The sequence below is a fragment of the Molossus molossus genome, unplaced genomic scaffold, assembly GCF_014108415.1.
Source record: "Molossus molossus isolate mMolMol1 unplaced genomic scaffold, mMolMol1.p scaffold_m16_p_16, whole genome shotgun sequence".
In the NCBI taxonomy this organism is placed as follows: domain Eukaryota; kingdom Metazoa; phylum Chordata; class Mammalia; order Chiroptera; family Molossidae; genus Molossus; species Molossus molossus.
In genome coordinates, this window is record NW_023425351.1 from 43,538,953 (window position 1) to 43,565,541 (window position 26,589).

The window sequence follows — 26,589 nt, forward strand, 5'->3', positions numbered from 1 at the left end:
TGTTATGGTGACCACTGATCAATGATCTTTGTTGTTATGAGGGCAAGAACCTCCACCAGCAAAAAGATTACAACTCACTGATGATGGTTAGCATTTTTTAGTAATAAAGCATTTTTCAATTAAGGTACAGTATATACATTTTTTAACATAGTGCTATTGCACCCTTAATAGACTACAGTATAGTATAAGCATAACTTTGTTTTGTTTTGTTTTTTATCCTCACCTGAGGATATTTTTCCATATTTTGTACAGATAGAGTGGGAGGGAGAGAGAGGAAGAGAGAGAGAGTGAGAGAAACTTCGACGTGAAGGGACACATCGAGTGGCTGCCACCCGCACGACCAACCAGGGCCGGGGACAAACTGCAACCGAAGTACGTGCCCTTAGCAGGAACCGAACCCGGGTCTCTCCAGACTGCAGGCCGACGCTCTAACTGCTGAGCCAAACCTAATCCTCATTCTAGGATATTTTTTCCATTGATTTTTAGAGAGAGTGGAAGGAAGAGAGGGGGAAAGAGAGAGAGAAAGAAACATTGATATGAGAGAGACACACTGATTGGTTGCCTCCCTCATGTATCCTGACTGGGGCTGAAAATCAAACCTGCAACCCAGATATGCACCCCTGGCCGGGAATCAAACCCACGACCCTTCTGTGCTCAGGCCGGTGCTCTAACCACTGAATCACACAGACTAGGGCTAAGCATAACTTTTACATGCACTGGGAAACCTCAAAAATCATGTGACTCATTTTATTACAATATTTGCTTTATTGTGGTTGTCTGGAACTCAACCTACAGTATCTCTGAAGTATGCCTGTATGTGCTATAATATCTCATGTTGTATGAAGAAGCAAAATTACTTACCATAGATGATGAGACTATAGAGTAACAGATCAGAACTGGAGGCATATTAGCAATTTTTAAAAATTCACTATTTTATCATAAAGACTCAATTACTATCATACTTATAACCTATCATTAAAATTACAAAATAGCATAAGGTATTTATAAAAGCTAACAAATACAAATGGATTGTTTTTATACTTTTTTCTAAAGATAGTCTTTAGCTTCTATTTTCTCTTTCTTCCAGAAATCAGTGAGATATCTAGACTTATGGATGCTTTCACATGGCAAATCTACCCTTTGAAATGCCATGGATCAGGAAAACTCTGCTGCCATCTGTATCCCATCCTAACTGACCATTTTCTCAGTAACAGAGTTCAAGTCTCAGCGAACTGGAAATGTTTCACTGAACTGGAAATTTTTATTGAAAATAATTATACCAAATGTCCCCAATATCAAGAGATTAGACGTTTGCAAACCTATGAAAAGATATGGGGTATACACTCAGAAAGCCCGACCGGTGTGGCTCAGTGGTTGAGCGTCGACCCATGCACCAAGAGGTCGCAGGTTTGATTCCCAGTCAGGGCACATGCCCAGGTTGTGGACCCAATCCCCAGTGGGGGGCATGCAGGAGGCAGCCAATCGATGTTCTCTCTCCCACAGAATTGGGGGCAGAGAGCAGGCTGGCATTTCTGCTCACCCCCTCCTGCTACCCTTTCTCTTCCTCTTTACTATCTTCACTCTTTACTCTACAATATCTACGTTACTATTTTGGAAAAACTGCAAGAAACCTACAAGTTCAGCTATTTTCTACTAGGGAGATTATTTTCCTCTTCACCTATATTTAGGTTCAAGTCTAGAGAGTCCAGATTTATTGTCCCCAAATGTTGCTTATATTTTTTTAACAAATTAAGTAAGAACTGTTAGTAAATTGCTGAGTTCCTCTCCTGAATCACATTGCTAGATTTTTTTTTCTTCAGCACTATCCTGATACGTTAATGACTCTCATTTCTGGAAGATTCCTTCTATTTTTATGAAAAGTTTGTATCATCCACAAAAGTTCCCCACAGTAGAAAGTATCGCTTTTAAGGTGAAAAACAGTCTGAACTTAAAAATGGTAGCAAGCTCCATGAATGACTATTTACTTTTAGAGGAGATAAAAGTTTCACCCACTTTATTTCAAAGGCTTAATAATAAGAATTTGTACATTGTGATAGAATATAAAGACAAGAGAAACATTTATTGACTTGCCTATTATGTACCAAGCACTAGGCCAGGCATTTTTTATATGTTTAGTTTGTATACTTATTCTACATTTACAGAGGAGAAAAGCAAAGCTCCCAGAAGTGGAATAACTTATAAAAATCACATAGCCAATGAGTATCAGAATTGAGTTCTAAACTCATCCTATTTTCACTATGCCAAGTTGCCTCCTAAACAATAGAAAGTGGATTTGGGGATGAGGACGGATATTTTTCCTTCCCAACCAGTAAGTGTTATACTGTAAGATTAGAACAACAACAGAAGTTGTAAAGAGGAGTTTTAAAGTCATTCTTGTCCTTCCTGCTTACCAGAAACAGATGAAATAACTGGTGATCCAACTTTGCTGGAGAGGACAGTGGACGGGGATGAAAAGGTTGATACTGTTTGCTGACTTTGTTTTGCTAATGTAAACCAATCTTTTGTTTGCGTATAGGAGGCCTAGGCATAAAGAAGCACATTTGTTGAATGTAAGATTAGCAGTATTCTTCCAATCACAAACCTGGACAAATCATTATGATATTATTCAATATGCATTGTACAATATGCAAAGAAAAAAATTATCCCATGAAGAAAAGAAGGTTGTACACAGAAAAATGCATTAGCTAAAAAAACAATGAGGAAAAAATTTCTATTCAGATAATTTCCACATCAGATGACTAAAGGAAAGAAATGAGCCCAATACCCATCAAATTCTTCTCCATTCTTCCACCAAAGGCTTGCAGCCTGACTTCCTGGATTAACTACAGATTGATGCCATCTAACTTAAACTTGGCGGTCACTTTTGCCAGGAGCTCCCAGTTACAACCTTCCCAATTATTTCATGCCCCTAATTCCGTCTGCCCTGGCTCAGTGTTTTTAACAACTCCTCCCTATTATGACAAAGACTTCCTCTCAGTAGCACAGGAAACATCTCTAAGCTCAAATGCCACTTTGCCTTAGATTCTGTTTTTACAACTTTGCTTGGAATGGATGCTTCCTGAAGACTGATTCCTGACTCCACTTGTCCCTGGATGTAGCCTTCAATTTTGTCATTGCTTTGTGTACCCTTAAGTCAGTTGACCCAAATCCCAAACTGACCCTCAGCTTCTAGAATCTCTGTCCTAAGAAGCCTCTTATCTCAGACCTCTGGGCAAAATTCCTCTGCTTGAGCTTCTCAGTAACATCCTCACCTGTTGTTCTTAGAGAATCCAAGTTTGTTCAACATTAGCAGAGAAGGGAGTTTCCAGCATTACTTTCATTTCTCCTTTCTCCAACTGAGTCAGCTGGTTGACCTAAGAAACACTCACAGAAGAGCCATGGCTCAAATAGAATATGTACTGTTCCCTAACTATTATGCAGAATCCTTATTGCAAGTCAGGCCACACAATGAGACCAAAAGTAGGAGAGAGAAATGAGAGATGCCATCTGTGTAAGTCACTGATCCCGCTAAGATTTTCTTGGAGGATAAGTTTTGTCACCCTAAAATATGCCTTTTGGGATATTGATTTTAAGATGGTTATTAAGAAACAAAAAGACTCAGAAAAACTCTGACCCACCCCCTTACCTGCCTAAAGGAATTTAGATAAAAAAAACCTGTTTAATGGAAGGGAGCATCACCTTAGCATAGTAACAGGAACTAAATGTAGCAGACAGAAAGAAATCCAGCAAAGCCCATTTGCTGAACTTCCTTCTATGTCCTATTGTTTCTGGGAGGCCCAGCTAGAATTTGCTTTTCACGTGTTTGCTCTTTCTACCTGTGAACTGCCTTCTTTCCCTTGGAAATCCCAGACCCCTGCCCCCCTTCTCTTTAGTTCAGAATAGCACATAAACCTCAACTGGCCCAGTGTATCCCTGAGTCTCTAGTCTTATGGCACCCCACATACACACTGTAAGAAATTTTGGACATTTTCTCCTGCTAATCTGTCTATGTTAATTGGATTATTTACCAGGCCGGAAGAACTTAGAAAAGTGGGAAGAAATTTACTTTTTGTGCCCCTACACTTTGAAAGACTAATTTCCTTTTGTTCTCTCTTTTCCTTCCTTCAAAACCAAGTCATTTATTATTAATTATATGTTCTTTCAATGTATATTTGAATGACTTCTCTATTCCTAGCAGTATCCTAAGCACTGAGAGGAGACCAAAATAATTAGGAAACTTTCAAGGAATTGAGAGAGACCAATATACAAGAGTGCTTGTTATTTCAACTGCACAAAAAAAAGAAAAGAAAGTAGAAGATAGGGGAGAAAGAAGTGGTGAGTCAGACATACAAGCAATGAACTATTCCACTTTATACTTTTAAAACATGGGTCAATTGTCCATGTTTAGATGGTATAACTGAAGATTCAAAGAAACATTACCAATTATCATAAAGATTAATCCCTACCTAGAGTCATAGTTTAAATGATTTAAGGACCCAAAGAACTTGGAATTCTTAAATTTAAAAGCTATTAAAAAGATAGTTTAAATATTAAGTGGATAGAGATGAGTTTTTAATCACAGAAAATAGAAAAAATATAGTTTGGATTTTACTCTAATATTTGACTAAATTTACACGTAGGGAATCGGAACTTATTCCCCTAGATGATTATTCCCTCTGTATGTTTGTTGACCTCTACTATCAGTACACATTTTATGATGTTCCTGACATTTCTATAATATATAAGTTAAGAGAAAAAATAAACCCTTCAGAATAAGTATAAAGACAAAATAAAAATGTGTCTTTGGTACATTCCTAAGCATTACTAAGTGAAAATAGTGGAACTGGCATAATTTTAAACATTTTAAAACAAATATCACTTATAAAAATGCCAAACTACAAAATTAAATAGAAGCTACACATGAAAAATAGTGTTCAAGTAAGATAGGATAACTCTATCCTTTCCAACAGAGATGGCAAATAGTTTTCCTCTTATATGACATCTCTGATCAATTGGAGGTGCCTGCCTAAAGTGTTGTGATGAAAAGTATTTGGAGCCAAGTCCTATAGCTCAGTAGGAAATTGCCGTGATTGACAGGCAATGTCTGCCATGAATAGAAACTAGGAGAGTATCAACACATGGGCCACATATTTGACATTCCTGCTTTTATACAGAATTGTGTATTGAAAATGTGTTCCAAGAGAGACATTCTGGTAATTAGAGGCAAAAGATCAAATAATAGTTTGATCATGATTCTCCAAAAGGACATTTGATTCTACGTTAGATCTCATACAACTCAACATTTCTTCAGTCAAGAACAACAAATGTATCTAGTTAAGCAGTAATTAACATCTAAGCAATTTACTACTGAAAAATAATCTTTTTTTTTTATCCTCACCCAAGGACATTTTTTCGTTTTTTGTTCAAATAGAGTGGGAGAGAGAGAGAGAGAAACATCGACGTGAAAGGGACACATCGAGTGGTTGCCACCCACATGACCCAACCAGGGCCGGGGACAAACTGCAACCAAGGTGCATGCCCTTAGCGGGAACCAAGCCTGGGTCTCTCTAGACTGCAGACTGACGCTCTAACTGCTGAGCCAAACCGGCCAGGGCTGAAAAATAATCTTAAAAAAGAGGAAAAGACCTAATTTAACATCTTTTTGTATAAAAGTTATGAAACTTGGCTGGCTGGGGGAAAAGGGGTGATTGTGGAGACTCCTAAAGAGCTAGGCCCACATCCAGCCCTTTAAAAATGGGGAGGGTCTGGCAAATGTGGCTCAGTGGATTGAGCATCATCCCATGGACTGAGAGGTCCCAGTTCATTCCCAGTAAGGGCACACGACTGGGTTGCGGGCTCAATCTTCAGTGGAGGGCATGCAGGAGGCAGCCAATTGATGTAACTCTCTCACATCTATGTTTCTATTCCTCTCTCCCTTCCTCACTCTCTAAAAAAAAATCAATAAAAAATATTTTTTTAATGGGGAAGGGATTTCTTGGCTGCCAAGTTTCCCCCTGAAGAGTGAGGGGTCCCAACCTCACCCCAGGCCCCCCAGCCCAGGGTTCCAGTGCCAGGAAGAGAAGTCCCCATAACTTTTGGCTCTGAAAACCAGCGGAGATTGTGCTGAGTGACTTGGAGGCTACTGGAGTCCCGAGCAGTTCCTCTTAAAGGGCTCGCACATGGACTTACTCAGACTCACTTACTCTGAGCTCCAGCTCTAGGCAGCAACTCAAAAAGTGCCAGGGACAGACATACTGAGAAGAAATGAATCATCTGGCTTTAGGGCAAGAGCTGGAGGGGCAGCTTTCTCCAAGATAAAGTACTGTTAAAAGCTATTGTCCCTTTGCTGAACCCTCCCCCTGCAGGTGCAGGTAGGCCCCATATCCAAGTCTCCATCAACCTAATTAATTCTGATCTCTCAGCCCTGGTGATACCACCCAACTTGCCAGACTACCCACATTGCTTCCAATGGCTCTTCCATGTAAACAGCCTGTGTTGGTTCATACTGTGGATTTTCCTGAATTCTCTCAAAAGTTCACAAACCACAAACAAGCAGTGTCTGGCCTCAGCATACCCTGTACCTCTTGCTAAGTAGTGCCAAGCCCAGCACTAGTGACAGCCAGCCTTAGTTTGCACCTTAGCCTCTCCCAAGCACCTCCAAGTCCAGCACAAGTGACAACCATGTGCAGAGCACTTTGTAGCTCATGCCAGGTGGCCCTGGGCAGGGCATAGGCAGTGGCTGACCTTGGCCTGCACCAGAGTGCCTATCAAGAGGCCCAGAACCAACATACTTGGTGGCAAGCTTTAGATCACTCCAGAACACCACCCAACCACCTCCACAAATGACACACCCAAAGAGCAGACTTAGCAGGTACCAGAGCCCTGTTAAAGTGAATCTGTCTTTGTAGAGTTAGCTTCTGCAAAAGCTCCAATATAGGCACAGTCAGTCCTTACAACCAATCAGCCTTAGGGTCAATCGCTCCCAATAACATGCCAACAGCAATCAAGGATCAACTACAACATGATTGTACATACAACCCACACAAAAGACACAGCTGGAGTGCCCAGCTCAGGTGACCAGGGAGGCTGTGCCACTAGGCCCCACAGGACATCTACTACATAAGGCCACTCTACCAAGACCAAGAGACATAGCAGCTCTACCTAATACATAGAAACAAACACAGGGAGGCAGTCAAAATGAGAAGACAAAGAAACATGTTCAAAATGAAAGAACTGAACAAAATTCCAGAAAAACAACTAAACAAAATGACGACAAGCAATCTATCAGATGCAGAGTTCAAAACACTGCTTATAAAGATGCTCCATGATTTCAGTGAGAATTTTAACACAGTGATTGAAACATAAAAATTAAGATAGAAGACATAAAAAAGAACCAGGAGGAATGAAGAATATAGTAACTGAAATAAAGACTATATTAGAGGGAATCAACAGTAGATTAGATAAAGCGGAGTACTGAGTCAGCAGTTTGGAAGATAAGGTAGCAGAAAACATCCAATAAGAAAAGAAAAAAGAAACCAAAAAAAGTGAGGCTAGTTTAAGGAGCCTCTGGAACAACCTCAGGCATACCAACATTAGCATCATAGGCATACCAAAAGGAAAAAAGAGAGAAAAGGAATTGAAAACCTATTAGAAGGTATGATAACAATTTTTTTCCTAATCTGGTGAAGGAAATAGACATACAAGTCCAGGAAGTGCAGAGAGACTCAAAGAAGATGTACCCAAAGGAACCCACAGCAACACATATCATAATTAAAATGCCAAAGGTTAAAGACAGAGAAAATCTTAAAAGCAGCAAGAGAAAAGCAGTTAGTTACCAAAGACATATGCATTAATATGTTCATTGCAGTATTACTTACAATAGCCAAAATATATAAGCAAACTAAGTAAGTGTCCATCAATAGATGAATGGATAAAGAAGTAGTACATATATACAATGGAATATTACTTATCCATGAAAAAGAATAAAATCTTGTCATCTGCAACAATATGTATGGACCTAGAGGGTATTATGATAGATTAAATAAGTCAGAGAAAGACAAATACCAATGATTTCACTGATATGTGGAATCTAAAAAACAAATTAAGTGTATTGCTATCGATTTCTCCTTTGAAGCCTTCCAGAAGATTTTTAATATATTTTGGTGCTCCTATATTGGGTGCATTTGTTTATCAAGGTTATAGCTTCCTGTTGGATAGATCCTTTCAATATTATGTAGTGGCCTTCTTTGTCTCTAGTTATGGCCTTCATTTTGAAATCTATTTTATCAGCATGAACAATGGACATGGACAACAAAGCTGGGGACAGGGCGGAGAGGGAGGGAGAGGGGGGAATCAGTGAGGGGAAAAGGAGAAACATCTGTATGTAACAAAAATAAATTAATTAATTAAATTTTAAAAAGAGGAAAAAAAAAGATAAATCGGTTCATATAAAAAAAAATTAAGTGAACAATACAAACAGAAACAAATTCATAGATATAGAGAACAAACTGATGGTTGCCAGATGGGAGGAGGAATGGAGAGTGGGTGAAAAAGGTGAAGGGATTAAGAAGTAAAAATGATAGTTACAAAATAGTCACGGGGCCCTAGCCGGTTTGGCTCAGCGGTTAGAGCATCGGCCTGCAGTCCCGAGAGACCTGGTTTCGGTTCCCGCTAAGGGCGCGTACCTCAGTGGCAGTTTGTCCCCCGCCCTGGTTGGTCATGCAGGTGGCAGCCACTCGATGTGTCCCTTTCACATCAATGTTTCTCTCTCTCTCTTCCTCTCTCCCCCTCCCACTCTACCTGAACAAAAAATGGAAAAATATCCTCGGGTAAGGATAAAAAAATATAATAAAAAAAAACAAACCAAAATAGTCATGGGGATGTAAAGTATAGCATAGGAAATATAGTCAATAATACTGTAATAACTATGTATGGTGTCAGATGGGCACTAGATCTATCAGAATAATCACTTTGTAAGTCATATATATATATAGATCTATATATATTGATAGATATAGATATATCTATAGATATAGATATATTCAGTATGTTGTACACCTGAAAATAATATAATATTGTATGTCAATTTTAACTAAAAATAGGAATTATTAAACAAAAAAAGAGGAAATCTCACCTTTTGTGACAGCATGGATGGACTTGGAGAGCATTATGCTAAGTGAAATAAGCCAGTCAGAGGAAGACAAGTACCATATTATTTCACTCATATGTGGAATCTAATGAATATAATGAACTAACAAGCAAAATAAAGAGAATCATAGAGTTCAAAAGGATTGAGGAAAAAAAAAAAGAGAGAGAGAGAGAGAGAGAAAACTCTTGGACACTGACAATGATGTGGTGATTGCCAAGGGTGGAGGAGGTGGAGGAGGGTGTAGTGGGGATAAATGGTGATGGAAGGAGACCTGACTTGGAGTGGTGAACACACAATACTCTGTACAGATGATGTTTTGTGGAATTGTGCACCTGAAACCTGTCTAATTTTGTTAAGCAGTGTCACCCTTATAAATTTAAGAAAAAGAAAAGAATTTTGAAAAGAACACATGAGCATAGAAATGTATATATCTTTTTTAAAAGTTCTTAAACCGGGGTCCTTATGCCTTTTATTACATTTAATTTAGCTTTGAATCCTAGCTCTAGAAATCATCTCTCTCTTTTTCTAAACCCCTCATAGATCTATCCTCTCCCCTGGATAATCAGCAATCCCCACAGTGAGGTCTGGACCTCTGTGGCAAGCTAAAGATAACATTGTGACCTAAATTATGTTTCAGCTCCTGAGCACTAAGGTGGGACAACGCCCTGGCTAGTTTTCCAGACCAGACAAAGGGATGACAGAGCAGACCTAAAACATGTCCTCAAGACCCGAGAAAATGATTTATAACCCTTACCTCACCTTGGACCAATCTGCTCCCAGCATGACCCCCCAAACCCTAAATCCATGGTGTCTTGTGATTTTACCCTATATAATCTGTAACCTAAACGCCACTGAGGAGTGAAGTCTTTCCAGGCATTAGCTTGCCTGTACTCCAGAGTGGCCAATTTTCTAATAAACCTTATTTTTATGCTACAAAATTCCTGCTTGTATATTTCTTTTGGGCCGGTGTGAGCAGGCAGACAGACTCAAATATTGGGGTCCAGGTAACTTACAGAATTCAAATAATAAAAATTTGGAATAAACAATAAAACCATAGATATAATTTAGGTACCCATGCCTCCCAGGTGACACTGAGTACGTTCTTCAACCTAGCACTTGTTCCTTCATACACAGGATGATAATTCTAATTACATTTCAGGTGAAAAGAGTGCAGAGCAAATGAGTCAGTAGAAAGTCACAAAAATTTTTGCTAAATCTGCTTTTTGAAGTAGTTGAAATAATTTCCCCTGTTCAATTGGTACAAATAAAATTCATGTTTCTAAAATAAGAAGTTTTATTAAATGCCAAGTCACAAAGAAACATACTTTACCTCGCCAAGAGAAATGTAGAACTTTTTCATAATGATAACATTTTCATCTTTAACGGCAGGAGGTGGTGGAGTAGGTGGTTTTCTCAGGACCCAGGGAGAAAAATCCTCACCTAGTGTGATATTCACGCCTGATCCACTCCATCTCACTTGTGAAACCAATTTGGCTAACCTGCATTTTAGAAAGCATATAAATTTGAAACAAGTTTCAAATAGGGTAGAATTCAGGGGCGGGGGGGGGGGGCACTAACATTTTATTTTACATATTCAAACCAATCTCCCTTCCTAACTCTGCAGGATGATTCTCTTGGAATCTGCTAAAATTAATGGCTTATTCATAGAACTGCTAATTAATTATTATTATTTTAATTTATTTTATTTTTATTTAAAAATGATTGTTATAAGCACAGGTCAAACTTCAGTAAAACTTCAGAATGTTTGGTACTTACACTTTAAAAGTCAGGGCATGTAAAAGAAAACTTGGCTCTACACTTATTTTTATTTTTTAGTATCCTGCATATAAATGCCATTATCACATGTTAAGTGAATAATTTAAAAAATATAATGATTAAAGAAGCACAAATGAAGTATGTTTATTAGGTACTGTTTCTGTGAAATCTCTTTGGAAAAGTTAAGCGATTTTCACCAATGCTTTATCACTCTTATACTATAACCAGTGTGATCCATACTCTACTGGATTTAAATGAATTTTATTAAGAAAGTACAAAAAATAAGTTGGGGTTAAAAAATAGGCATTTAAAAAATATGTATACTGATGAGACTACAATACCTGTATTCAAAATAGCAATCACTTTCCAGAAATGCTGGAAGTCTTTCTTTTTTGATCCACTGAATACCTTGTTCACGACTGAGACACTATGAGAGGACAAGTGAGAAAGAAAAAGCATGTCAAGGAAAAATCACCTTTAGGACAATTAGGGCCTAATCACCAGAGCAGTAGTGACCTCCAGCTACTACTAGGAGCCCTGCCTCTACCTTCTATTTGCATAAGAACAAGAACCCTGAGTCACAAATTTGAACCCACTTTTTGCTTTCCAAGTGCTTTTTAAATAATCTCAACAACCCTGCATCAACTAGCTCCATTTTACAGGCTAATAAACTGAATCCAGCAAAGTTAAATTACTATTGAAGGAAGAGGAAAGATATAAAAGTCAGGCAATCTCAGTATTTTCATAGTGATAAAATGGGTTAAAAATAATCACAATCAGAAAAAGCTAACCAGAACACTCGGTAAGGCCACTATGGTCTCTGAAGGCCCCTTATCCTTTCAATTTTAGAAAATTTTGTGAAATATTTACATCCCCAGTCACTATCCTGGAGATACAAAGGTAAACAAGAAAGATAAGACCCTGTCTTTAAAGAGTTTACAGATAACTCAATAGGTAATAATAGTTGAGTGCTGTAAGGGCCTTAAGTGCAGGCTTCTGTGGGAGGTCACATGGGCACTAATACAACAAAAATTTCCAAAAGAACATGCCACTCACTCTTTGACCTGAAGCATGATTACCATGGTTGAAGAGGAGGGGAGCAGGAGAGGAACCAAAGATAAATTTATTATAACTAGATCACAGGCTGAGATTGGAGAGATGGAGGGAAGAAGGCTGAAGAAGTAGGCAGGGGCCTGGTTGTGAATAGTCTTTAAATAAAATTAAAGAGTTCAAACTTTAGCCCTGGCCAGTTTTGCTCAGTGGTTGGAGCATCAGCCTGCAGACTAGAGAGTCCTGGGTTCAGTTACCGCTAGGGGCATGCACCAAAAAAATGAGTTCAGATTTTATCTTGAGGTTGTAAGGGCCATACAATATTATGTAAGAGTTACTAGGTTGCTATTCATCCTAAAACATTTATTCCCTGTTGATTCCATTTGTCTTATATTCACTTTTTCCAGAATTCTAAAGAATGCGAGTACCTTGGACACTAAACAAATGCTACTAATAAGTAAAACAACCAATAAAGTACACATCCCAGTGAGGCAATGTGTCTGCATTTATGTGGCTTCCACTGATCACCTGGCTAAAGCAATAGTTGTGCTGTGATATTAACACCAGAGTCAGCACAGATTACTGACAACTCCTAAGGAAACTGAAGGCTCACATAGTAGTGCTGCCAACATCTGACAGCTGATGATCTTGAGGGCACACCTGTGCTCAACATTGCTGACATGTGGCAGGAAGAGTTCCCAGGACTGGAAAACTGAGCAAACAATGGTTTCCTCCTGTTGAGCAAGAAACACCCATTTGTCTTCTGGGTAATGAAATAATAATAGAAGAAAATTTGAAAACAGTCAGCACCTGAAAGGTAGCATCTTGTTGATGGACTCATTGCTTATCAGTGAGATATAAAAGACATTTGGATCTTGTAGTTAGAAAAACTGTACATAGGCCTCTACATATGCTGCACGCTGACTGCCATTCAAGATTTTTGAATTCTCATTAGTGATGCACTCAATGTATCACAAAAAGACACCAGGCTACATATAAAGATCCAGATAAACCCTTGAGAAATTCCACAAGGTTGTCTATCCAGTCAGTTAACACAAAATCAGTTGCATAATATTTACCTAATGAACACTGCACCTATAACTCATCCTCTTTTGAATGTTTTTGCACCTATTTGACCTAAAAATTAAATAAAATGAAAAGTTCATAAAGAATAAAATCAACCCAGCTGGTGTGGCCCAGTGGTTGAGCATCAGCCCATGCACCAAGAGGTCACTGGTTCGATTCCCAGTCAGGGCACATGCCCAGGTTGTGGGCCAAATCTCCAGTGGGGGCATGCAGGAAGCAACCACTCAAAGTTCTCTCTCATTGATGTTTCTCTCTCTCTCTCTCTCTCTCTCTCTCTCTCTCTCTCTCTCTGTCTCCCTCTCTCCCTCTCTCTCTAAAGTCAATGAAGAAAAAATATTTTAAAAAACTTCCGGTCAAGATGGTGGCGTAGGTAAACGCGGTATGGAGTCCTCCCACAACCACATCAAAGTTACAACTAAACTACAGTACAACCATCATTCAAAACTGCCTGAAATCAAGCTGAATGGAAGTCCTACAACTACAGAATTAAAGAAGCAGCCACATGGAGACTGGTAGGAGGGGTGGAGGCGGACGGGCTGGTCCCACAGCCACGTGTGGTGGATAAAAATCAGGAGGACACCTCGGCTGGGAAGGTCCTCCCCAAGGACTGAGGGGTGCCGGTCCCACACCAGGCACCCCACTCAGGGTTCCAGTGCCAGGAAGAGAGTCCCCATAACTTCTGGCAGGAAAATCCAGCGGGAACTGAGGCTCAGGGAAGCTGAGGCAGCTGGAGCCCCAGGCAGCTCCTTAAAGGGCCCGCGCACGGACTTATCGGACTCGAGGGGCACTAGAGACATACAGGGAAGAACTGAGCTGTTTGGCATTGGAGCGAGGGCTGGAGAGGGAGCTACCTCCGGGACAGACGTGCTGTCAGAGGCCTTTGTTTTTTTTGGTGAGCCCATCCCTGGGGCGGCAGACATATCTGGGACTCCAGCAACCTGGCTCACACTGGTTGCCTCACCCTGGTGATTCCGAGGTCCCGCCCCACCCAACTTTCAGGCCCACCCAAGCTGTTGCCAGTTGCTTAACCATAGGATTGGCCTGTCTTGGATCCTGCTTCAGGTTTTCCTAAATTCTTTCAAACAAGCAGCATCTGGTCTCAGATAGCCCCATACCTCTCATTAAGTAATACACAGAAACAAACACAGGGAGGCAGCCAAAATGAGGAGACAAAGAAACAGGTCCCAAATGAAAGAACAGAACAAAACCCCAGGAAAAGAACTAAGCAAAATGGAGATAAGCAACCTAACAGATGCTGAGTTCAAAATACTGCTTACAAGAATGTTCAATGAACTAAGTGAGAACCTCAGTGAACTTAGTGAGTGCCTCAAGAGCATAAAAAAAGACCAGTCAGAAATGATGGATGCACAGTCAGAAATGAATGAGGCATTAACTGAAATAAAGAATAATTTACACAGATTCAATAGTAGAGTACGTAAATCCAAGAAGCAAACCATTGATTTGGAATATAAGGAAGCAAAAAACGCCTAATCAGAACAGCAAAAAGAAAAAAGAATCCAAAAAAAATGATAGTGTATGGAGCCTCTGGGACAACTTCAAGCGTGCCAACATTCACATCTTGGGGGTGCCAGAAGGAGAAGAGAGAGAACAAGAAATGGTAAACCTGTTTGAAACAATAATAGCAGAAAACTTTCCTAACTTGGTGAAGGAAACAGACATACAAGTCCAGGAAGCACAGAGAGTCCCAAACAAGATGAACCCCAAGAGGCCCACACCAAGACACATCATCATCAAAATGCAAAAGGTTCAAGACAAAGAGAGAATCTTAAAAGCAGCAAGAGAAAAGCAGTTAGTAACCTACAAGGGAGCTCCCATAAGACTGTCAGCTGATTTCTCAAAAGAAACTTTGCAGGCCAGAAGGGAGTGGCAAGAAATATTCAGAGTGATGAAAAGCAAGAACCTACAGCCAAGATTACTCTATCCTGCAAAGCTGTCATTTAGAATTGATGGCCATCTAAAGAGTTTCCCAGACAAGGAAAAGTTAAAGGAGTTCATCACCACCAAACCATTATTATATAAAATGTTGAAGGGTCTTCTTGAAGAAAAGGATAAAAAATATGAACAAACAAAATGTCAATGAATACATAGCTATCAACAATTGAATCTACAAACAAAATGAACAAGCAGAACAGAAACATTCTCATAGATATAGAGAACATTTTGTTGGTTGCCAAATGGGAGGGGGGGTGGGGGAATGGGTAAAAAAGATGAAGGGATTAAGAAGTACAAATTGGTTGCTAGACTGACAAACCTCAAAGGGAAGGGGGGTTGGGAGGTGGGAAAAAATAAACCAAAGAACTTATATGCATATATGCATAACCAACGGATAGAGACAACAGTGTGGGGAAAGGCAGGAGGGGGGTGGGAGTGGGGAGGAGGCGGTCAATGGAGGAAAAATGAGAAACATCTGTAATACATTCAACAATAAAGATTTAAAAAAAGAAAATATATAAGTAAAATAAAATTAAAAAATGAATAAAATCAAAATTGAAGAAAAGTCTTTAAACTGCCAAAAAATCCCGTCAAGGTGTTTACCAGTAACTAAAATATATAAAGACCAAAAAGATACAAAAAAATAATGCCAAACATAAAATAATAATTAATACTCACAAGAAACACAAAAGTAATTTACCTAAGGTAAAATTATTTATTTATTTTTTAAAGTTGGTTAAGAAATAAAAAGAGATAACCAAAGGTTATCTGGCTCTAGGTAAATCACCCTAGAACTATTTCCAAGTCGCCACACACTAGTTCTCTAAAATCACTCCAGGATTAGGTTAATAAAGATGATATTTAGATGTACAAGGCAACCAAATAAAGCCTGACTATCTGCCAATAGATTATTTTGTGTAGTCAGATTTATTGAGGTATAAATTATATACAATAAAATTCATTCTTTTTTTTTTTTTTTTTGAGGAAGAGGAATTCATATTTATTTATTTTTTTATATTTATTTATTTTATTTTTTTTACAGATGTTTCCCCTTTTTTACCCCATTGACACCTTCCTCTCTTTCCCCCGCAACCCATCCCCAGCTTTGTTGTCCATGTCCATTGGTTATGCGTGCATGCATATAAGTTCTGTGCTTTATCTCTTCCCTTCCCCCACCACACCCTCTTCTGAGGGTTGACAGTCTGTACCCTACTTCCATAACTCTGGGTCTACCCTATTCCTCTGACTGTTATGATCATTATATTCCACAAATATGTGAGATCATATTATACTTGTCTTTCTCTGTTTGGCTTGTTTCGCTTAGGATAATACTTTCAGGTCCATCCATGTCGTCTCAAAGGATAATAAATCTTTCTTTCTTACAGCTGCATAGCATTCCATTGTGTATATGTACCACTGCTTTTTTATCCATTCGTCTAGTGATGGACACTTGGGTTGTTTCCAGATCTTATCTATTGTAAATAGTGCTGCAAAGAACATGGGGGTACCTATATTCTTTCTGATTAGTGTTTCAGGCTTCTTAGGGTATATTCCTAAAAGTGGGATCACTGAGTCAAATGGAAGTTCAATTTTTAATTTTTTGAGGTAACACCGTATTGTTTTCCATAGTGGCTGCACCAGTCTGCATTCCCACCAGCAGTGCACTAGAGTCCCCTTTTCTCCACACCCTCACCAACACTTGTTTAATGATTTGTTGATGGTGGCCATTCTGACAGGTGTGAGGTGATACCTCATTGTTGTTTTAATTTGCATCTCTCTGATGATTAGTGATGTTGAGCATTTCTTCATATGTGTCTTGGCCATTTGTATGTCCTATTTGTAGAGGTGTCTATTCAGCTCCTCTGCCCATTTTTTAATTGGGTTCTTTTTCTTCCTTTTGTTGAATTGTATGAGCACTCTATATATTTTGGAAATTAACCCCTTATCTGCTGTATCATTGGCAGTGATGCTCTCCCCTACAGTGGGTTGCCTTTCCATTTTGATGGTTGTTTCTTTTGCTGTGCAGAAGCTTTTGAGTTTGAGGTAGTCCCATGTGTTCATTTTCTCCTTTGTTTCTGTTGCCTTAGGTGATGTATCAGTGAAAATTCTGCTGTGTATGAAGTCTGAAATTTTGTTGCCTACATTTTCTTCTAATATTTTTATGGATTCACAGGTCACATTTAAGTCTTTTATCCATTTTGAGTTTATTTTTGTGTATGGTGTAAGTTGATGGTTTAGTTTCATTTTTTTGCATGTAGCTGTCCAATTTTGCCAACACCATTTATTAAAGAGGCTGTCTTTACTCCACTGTATGCTCTTGCCACCTCTGTCAAATATTAATTGAGCATAATGTCTTGGGTCCATTTCTGGGTTCTCTGTTCTGTTCCACTGGTCTATATGCCTGTTCTTGTGCCAGTACCAGGCTGTTTTGATTACAGTAGCTTTGTAGTATAACCTGATATCCGGTATTGTGATCCCACCTACTTTGTCCTTCTTTTTCAAGATTGCTGAGGTTACTCAGGGTCTTTTTTGGTTCCATATGAACTTTTGAAATATTTGTTCTAGTTCTGTAAAATATGTTGTTGGTATTTTGATGGGGATTGCATTGAATCTATAGATTGCTTTGGGTAATATGGACATTTTAATGATGTTAATTCTTCCAATCCATGAACAAGGTATGTGCTTCCACTTTTTATATCTTTCTCTATTTCTTTTTTCAATGTCCTGTAGTTTTCTACAAATAAGTCCTTTACTTCTTTGGTTACGTTTATTCCTAGGTATCTTAATTTTTTGGCCGCGATGGTAAATGGGACTGTTTTTTCAGTCTCTCTTTCTGTGAATTCATTATTGGTGTATAAGAATGCCGTCAATTTCTTGATGTTAATTTTGTATCCTGCTACTTTGCCAAATTCATTTATTAAGTCTAGTAGATTTTTGATAGAGTCTTTATGGTTTTCTATGTATAATATCATGTCATCTGCAAATAATGACAGTTTCACTTCCTCCTTTCCAATTTGGATCCCTTTCATTTTTTCTTCCTGTCTGATTGCTATGGCTAAGACTTCCAGTACTATGTTAAATAAGAGTGGTGAAAGTGGGCATCCCTGTCTTGTTCATGTTCTTAAGGGAAATGCTTTTAGTTTCTGCCCATTGAGTGTGATGTTGGCTGTAGGTCTTTCATATATGGCCTTTATTATGTTGAGATATGATCCCTCTATTCCCACATTGCTGAGCGTTTTTATCGGAAATGGATGCATCTATTGATATGATCATGGTTTTTATTCTTCATTTTATTTATGTGGTGTATCACATTTATTGATTTGCGAATATTGTACCAGCCTTGCATCCCTGGGATGAATCCCACTTGGTCATGGTGAATAATTTTTTTGATGTATTGCTGGATCTGATTTGCTAGTATTTTGTTCAGGATTTTGGTGTCTATGTTCATCAGGGATATTGGCCTGTAGTTTTCTTTCTTTGTAGTGTCTTTTTCAGGTTTTGGAATTAGAATTATGCTGGCCTCATAAAACAAGTTTGGAAATCTTCCTTCTTCTTGAATTTTTTGAAATAGTTTGAGGAGAATGGGTGTTAGTATTTTTTTTGAATGGCTCCCCCGTGAAGCCATCCGGGCCTGGGCTTTTGTTTGCTGGGAGAGTCTTGATTACATCTTCAATTTCCTTAGTTGTTACTGGTCTGTTCAAGTTTTCTATCTCTTCCGGGAATAGTTTTGGGAGACTGTGTGTTTCTAGAAATTTGTCCATTTCACTTAGATTGTCGAATTTGTTGCCATATAATTGTTCATAGTGGTTGTTAACGATCTTTTGTATTTCTGCAGTGTCAGTTGTTACTTCTCCTCTTTCATTTCTGATTTTGTGTATTTGGGTTCTCTCTCTTTGTTTCTTGGTGAGTCTAGCTAAGGTTCCATCAATCTTGTTTATCTTTTCAGAAAACCAGCTCTTTGTTTCATTGGTCCTTTGAATTGTTTTGTTTTTGGTTTTTTTGTGTCCATGTCATTTATTTCTGCTCTGATCTTTACTATTTCCTTCCTTCTACTTGCTCTGGGGTTTTCTTTTTGTTTGCTTTCTAATTCTTTAAGTTGTGAGGTTAGATAGTCTATTAGAAATTTTTCTTGTTTCTTGAGGTAGGCCTGTAGTGCTATGAACTTCCCTCTCAGAACTGTTTTTGCTGCATCCCATAAATTTTGTGCTGTTGTGTGTTCATTTTCATTGGTTTCCAGGAAGTTATTAATTTCTTCCTTGATCTTCTCGGTAACCCATTCATTATTTAATAACATGCTATTTAGCCTCCATGTGTTCAAATGTCTTTGCATGTTTTTGTTGCAATTGAGTTCTAGTTTCATGGTATTGTGATCTGAGAAGATGCTTGATATGATTTCAATCTTCTTGAACTTGTAGAGATTTAGTTTGTGTCCTAACATATGGTCTATCTTTGAGAATAACCCATGTGCACTTGAGAAGAATGTGAACTCTGTAGTTTTGGGGTGTAATTCTCTATAGATATCTATTAAATCCATTTGGTCTAGTGCTTCATTTAGAGTCTCTGTTTCCTTGCTAATTTTTTGTCTAAAGAAAAAAAATTTTTTTTAATAAAAAAAATTGCTTGTTTGAGACACAGAACTAGTAAGTCGAGAGGGATTTTTGTTTGTTTGTTTGTTTTGTTTTTTTACCCCATGCTATGAAGACAAATCCAGAGTGGAGAGTAGAATTTAAAGTCAGGGAGGTTAGAGCCACACAGTGTAACTTGAAGGTCAGAAATCTCAATTCCCAACTGCTTAATAAGATAGAACCCAGAATAAATAAACTCACTATATACCCACGTTTTCTAGAACACATCTAAATATAAAGAATACACACTAACCTAAGATTCTAAATGTTCAAGGTTAATTACATGAACATTCTCATATTGATAATCAAATATCAACAAAACTGGTAGACTAAATTGGCCACTTAATATGAATAAGATGATACAGCAAACAAGTACTATGTATAAGAACAGTACAATTTAATTTAATTAATATAGTTAAACCTCAGAAAGGGAAGCCCAAGGAATCTCATGTTAATCTCAACTAATGCTTTATCTGTCTAACAAGATATACTAGACATGTACTTTCTTACCATAATATTGTAGTTGACATTAATGGTCTCATCTTCATAGGGAGCATTCATTTGAGGAGGTTTAACATCATTCTTTCCTTTCCTTACAACATCATAGATAGGATTTCGAGGTTGCTGGTTTTGTAGAATTTTTTTCAGTTGCTTTTCCAGAAGTTGTGGAGCATTGTTAACTACTTCAAAAACTCCATAATCCACATTAAATCTAATTGCCTCTGAAAAGGTCTGCAAAATAAGTTGTGGAAATATGTCTTTACATTTTTAAAAACCAGAAACTCGCTGTCTCCAAGCCTTGATACTTAACATATTTACACACACACAGTTTTGTGTTTTTAATCATTACCTCTTCTCTTTAGGAGTATGGACATCCACTGACTACAGGTAAGGAAACCCAATGAATCCTTCCTTCCCAATGTACTTATGCCATGAGATATGTGTCAGGGTACATTATAGCAGAAGTTCCCTGCGCATAAACATCTTACCTCTGTGCTTCTTTGGAAGTGGAAAGAAATACACACCTGGTCTCTATGAGGCAATGTTATTCTCTTAGCAGTGGGTGGATTACTGGGGAAGAACGAGTAAAAGAAGAAGAAATAACACTCCTGTTATCTTTTTCATCCCCAGAAGCCATGAAAGTGAAAGTCTCCCTTGTCCAAAAGGAGAAAATTAAGTACAATATGTTCTTCATTTAAGACTATTTCAACACCATTCCTCTCACTGTGACCAAAACAGAGTAAAAGATGACATTTCTGAGCTTTTCTCAGTAATTACTAAATGCTGCCAACTTTTATTTAAAGTCAGTCAGTTAATATACAACAGTCAGAAGTCTTGAGTTTGCCAGCTTGCCTGTAAGCAGCACTGTGACTGGGCAAGTCACTGAACACACTGAAGCTTCATTTCCATAACAAGTAAAGAACGAACTGGTTGTGTCTTTTCCCACTTTGCCCTCCAAACCTAGAATCATGTCTCTTTTTCAGAACATTAATTTATTTTAGGATACCCTCAGTTAACTGCCTGCTCATGTAGATTAATTTATATTTTTTAGCCAGGTTGTAAAAGACCTTAAACCCCCTTGGATTGATCTCTGTTCTAGAGACAGCATCAATTCTTTCAAGTTTTACTAAGAGAGTGCTAGATATACTATAGTTAAAATGTAATAAATAGCAGGATATTATAAAATTGGAGTTAGAAATATATGTGTTTATGTATAAATATCCACATATGTGTGTGTGTGTATATATATATACACATTATTTATTCATTTTAATGTTAAATGATATTGCATCTCTAAAGTCTCATTGTCTCCAATCTATGGAATTTAAAGTGCACAGACAAATAGAGTTCAATATGAATGTTAGTCCACAGTTCAAAAGGCCTCAAGGCTAAGATTTCCCCTCAAAATGACAAGTGTAGCTTGATGGATAAGTAACAGTATTTAGCAGTAAACTATGAATAAGGTTTCTTCAAAAAATATCTCTCATTGGTTGCCTACTGCCTCTGTCTTTCAAACATGGGGTTCAAATAGGCACCAGTTACCTAAAAGTCAAATGTTATCTCTAAAATATACGATTACTAGATTAAACACATAAATAAATCTGGTGATATCAGAGACAAGATTCATGTGTTTGGAGCAAGGAACTGAATTAAACTTGGTAGAGAATGGACATCAACTATTAACTGGGCTGGGGGAAATGGAGCAGTATACTGTGAAAGAGCACCCAGAAAAGATTTCTTCTAGTTCTGAGTATCCATGGAACAAAAAAGCAAGCTTGATCTTTATTTATTGTTTTCCTTTCTTTTTTATGCCTCCCACCCTCACACCTGGTAGCCAGAGGCACACAAAGCTATAATAATCCAAAGCAAATAATGCCAATTAGTTCTATGGACAAATAAAGTATTTCTTGTTAATCAAGTAAAAAATGCTCAAGTTAAAAAAAAAAAATTATAGGGACTATGATACTATGAGGCCCTCAGTATCCAATATTACTTAGTAGTAAATAGTTAAGGCACAGTTGGTGGAAATAACAGGAGTGATAAGTGCTACTAAACATTTACCATGTGCCAGGCATGTGACGGACACTTTAAATGTACTATCTGGAATCCTTCCACATTCCATACATAACTCTTTACAGAAAATGGATGCTCAGGGTGGTTATGTGATAGGCCATGGACTCAGAGCTATAAAGTGCTAGATCAAGGCTATAGAAACAAGTCTGTCTGGTCCCAAAGAAAGCACACTTCCCCTTCTCTATTATATTGCCTCACATGTGATCAAAGGCATGACCTGACCACTGTCTCTAACCCAGGCATTGTGGTGAGCAATGTAACTCCATGAGGTTAGTGGTGCTGGGATTCAAAACCAAGGTGTTTTTATCCTAAAGCCTGTGCTCTGGTTTTACCAGTAGAGGCACAGAGCAGCAGGGTGCACGTTGGTAATTTTAAGCAGTTCAGGGCAGCTGGAATAGGACTAGAATAGTTGATAGGTGATAGAGGTTAAGGAGAAGAGAGGAAAGACTTGACATGGATGAAGACAATAGAACCATACCATGGAAGGCTTTGCATGTCATTTAAGGAATAGTAACTTAGTCTGGTTTGTGTTTCAGAAAGATTCTCCTAGCAGCAGTCTGGAGTTTTGCGTGCTAGCTCATGAGCTGGTGAGATAGACTGCTCACGCACACAGGCAGACAGTCACCACCATGTTCTGGGGTGGTTGGTTGTTACCTCAGAGCTACTGCTACCATACCAGGTGCAGTGTGGTAATTATTAACCCTCTGGATGGGTTACTGTCCCCATGCAAAATAGGGGCCAGGCAGGTTTTAAGTCAAGTCATTAGCAATTTATTTTCTTTCAACTTACTATGCAAACCTGCAGCTGGGAAAGGTTAAATGACCCCTTCGTGGCAAGTCCCCTACCGAGCTTATTACAGACTGCTGGAGTCATGACTCCAGAACTGCAATGAACCTGGGGCGGACATGAATTTCAGTAGGACTAGTAATGGATGCTGTGGACTGGCTCACCCAGGATCCATTCCAGCCTCCTTAAATGCAAAGTCTGGACAACTAGAACCTAGGTTACCCAGACTCTTTTGTAGCTATGGTTTCACATGTGATTCAGGTTCCACTACTCATATGCACTCACACAAATACTTAAATTCTGATTCAAGTTAATTTGGGAAAGATGCAGGAATATCCATTCTGGGGAAGAAAAGCTGAACGTGAGGAAAGGAACTGATCAAAAAGTATTTTACAAAAAAAAAGAAAAAGAAAAACAACAAATGGAAAACTATAATCAATTGTGTTTACGCTAAAATGACATGAAGTGTCATTTATTAAAAGTGTAGCTTTGTGATACACTAAAATATTTACAGTTTTTCAGCTTAAGTATTTATCTACATGGAATTAAAATGGGATACAGTCTTTACCAAGGGTAATAAGTGTTTTCCTATTTAAAAAGTTGTTAGAGTAGATCTCTAAAGGTCCTTAATAGCACTATGATTCTTAGTTTCTAAAAGTAGCAAATAACTGATTCAAAGCTTCTTCCAGTTCACTCGTTTCAACAACAAAACCTTTGAATGCTCAAGTGTTAATTATTGTCTTAGCACAGAGGATACAAGATGAATTAAACATTGTTTCTGAAGAAATAAGTACAAGGTCATTAATTTCTCCTTATGATAAAAAAAATAAACAAAATACTGAAATAAATTAAAATTAGTGTAACATCTTATGTTAAAGGGCAGCTCTTTCCACAAAGATTATAGTAGTAATACTAGAATATTATATCTAGTTTAGTTATTGTACTTTATAAGGGATTCGGCTAGACTAGAATCTACTAGAATAGGATTACCAGAATAAGTAAATGGAAGCAATGTTAGGAAAATTATTTTACTTTTCTGAGATTTATCATATATAGGGGTTTTAAGGACACAATCCCCAGGTGCCATCCATGTTTGATACTCCATCAGTTCATGATTGTCTCTCCAGAAAAAAAGACTCTCTGTCTTCTGCTCTTTAATAAGATCACCCAATTCTACTGTTCCTTTGTTAGTTAATTAATTCCTTCAATAAGTATTTATTGAATCCTTATTAAGTGAGATATTGTGATAGATGGTATATTACTACATTTAGTGAGCCATGCCAGAGCATCCTCCATAAAGCCCCAACTCAAATATCTGAGACATGGATCTAGCCTTAGCATATGCTGATCTAACAGAAGAAAGACGTGTGATTCACAGAGACAATAAACACTCACCTACGAGGGGAATGGACCCTGCAGTCAGCACAAAAGGTGAAACCAACTATATTCAGTAAAAATTATCCCTTGAAAATACCCACAAAGTACAATGCTGTCCTATCTCTCAAGTTGACCACAGTCAGTGTTTCTGCTGGCATTGAAATGGGTCACTGATTCTTCAGTTAGGGACCAGAAAAAGTATTGGGCTTGGGCTTAAAACTCAAGTTATACAAAAAAACATGTGTTTTTAACACTAGAATCACCCTCCACATAAGATGACTACACTGTGAGAGGCAAGAAGGATGAGACCCACTGAGGAAATGCCAGTCTCATCTTCCATCTCACACCTTCCCCAGGGATTCATGGATTGGTACAACAGACAAAATCATCCTCACTCTTTATATCACCCTCGCTCTCTCTACAGAACACAAATAATTCCTGTTGAGTAATAATGCATGTATATTGCAGCTTCACTTTAACACATTAATAGCTACAACAGAATATGTACAAAGGAGAATGATGGCAGGAAAAGATTCATGAACTAGCTTCAGGAAATAAGGAAGTTGTATAGAGAAAGCTGGATCTTGAATACCAAATTGGCATTATCATCTGGTAGATAAGGAAATTCAGCAACAGAAATAGCAAATGCATCAAGACACAAGAACACAAAACAATAGAGCACCTTTGCTTAACTGTGAGCAGTCTGCCATTGCTGAGGCTTAATAGTGAAGTGGAGAATAATGGAACACCAGCCTGGAGAGAAAGGCAGAGGACAAGTTCATCAAGGACTTTCTATTATATGCTGCAACTCTCAGCTTACTCTCTCAAATCAGTGGTTCTGGGAATGTGGTGCCTGGACCAGCATCATCACTGCCACGTGGGAACCTGATAGAAACGCCAATTCTCAGGCCTCCCTGTAAGGAGAAACTCTGGGGGTGGGACCCAGTGTTCTGTGTTCAACACGCCCTCAGGTGAGTCTGATGCACGCTCCAGTTTGAACATCATTGCTTTAGAATGGCGGGGAGCCACTGAGGAGTTTTTAGCTGAGGAGAAACAGAATCCAGGTTAGACAAGCTTCAAAGCCTCCACTGTCTGTTACTTCATGCTGACTCTCATGTGTATTCATATATGGGGGGAGGGGTGGCCATCCATATTTTACACCAGGAGATAGACCTTGGTCTTCAGTTATTATGCAGAATCCTGTCACCTGCTTAAAGAGAATCTCACACATTGAGTTCTTTGTTTTCACCATTTCTAAGCTTATCTACAAAACTCCCCAAATTAGTTGAGCATGTGACAATAAATGACATGGAAGGTAGGGGAGAAAGGAATGAATGAAGTAGGAAGTCTGAGTAGGCTGATTTAGAGAACACTCACTTTTTAATCACGTAATAGGAAAAATCCTAAGTTTGAACCTCAGCCCCAATTCTCCACGCGCTGTTACGACTGCTCTTTCCCTTACTCACTCTCCTGATTTCAAGGGTTTCGTTTTCTAAATGTTCTAAAACACACTAACCTGAAGGTGGTGAAAGCTAACTTTGTAGTACCAGTCATCCATACGCAAAAAATATTTTCACACAAAAAAAGCAAGTGCAGGAAAATATTTTTACCATAATAAATTGCTGGTTCCACATTTCTTTGAGAAGAGGAGGGGGAAAAAAAACCCTGTGAATAATTAGTGAGGTTCTTGAACTGCCAGCCCGGCACCCCTGAAACTTACAGAGTGCCAAATTACTTAGCCGAACAATATTTAAATTAAAAACCAATGACTAGGTTAATTTAATGCATGTTTGTCTCTGGTCCAACTCTGTCTCTACTGATTGAGCTCCAAAATCTATATTTTTAACATGCATCCTAGTCAGTGAATGAAAAACATCTGAACACTCGAACACAAGTCAGTTACCAATAACAACTTCTTTTAATCTAAATTTTATTGTCATTTTAGATGTTTAACCATAAACTATTTACTGGACTATTCACCAGTGGGATGAAATGAATAATGCGCCACATAAAATGCATAGAAAACATCCTTAGTTAATAAAATGAGTTACATTAGGTAATTTGAGTGCTTTATGTTTGAGCTACCTAGAGCTCCAACAACATTTTTAAAGACCGATCTCTGGCCTGGAGGGTGTGGCTCAGTGGGCTGAGCATTGTCCCATATTCTGGTTCCATTCCCCTCATCAAGGCACATGCTCAGGTTGCCGGCTTGAT

General features: G+C 38.3%; 1 protein-coding gene across 1 annotated transcript in view; it reads right to left on the reverse strand.

Moving 5' to 3' along the window:
• Nucleotides 1-25,933, reverse strand: part of RGS22 (regulator of G protein signaling 22) — a 125,145-nt gene extending 99,212 nt beyond the window's left edge. Inside the window, exons 1-5 of the mRNA XM_036263834.1 lie at nucleotides 25,892-25,933; nucleotides 20,149-20,370; nucleotides 11,266-11,351; nucleotides 10,479-10,647; nucleotides 2,412-2,541 (exon numbers count right to left, since the gene is read on the reverse strand). Coding sequence (XP_036119727.1) covers nucleotides 2,412-2,541; nucleotides 10,479-10,647; nucleotides 11,266-11,351; nucleotides 20,149-20,370; nucleotides 25,892-25,933 — 649 coding nt within the window. The remainder of the gene's footprint in view (nucleotides 1-2,411; nucleotides 2,542-10,478; nucleotides 10,648-11,265; nucleotides 11,352-20,148; nucleotides 20,371-25,891) is intronic.
• Nucleotides 25,934-26,589: the final 656 nt, after the last annotated feature.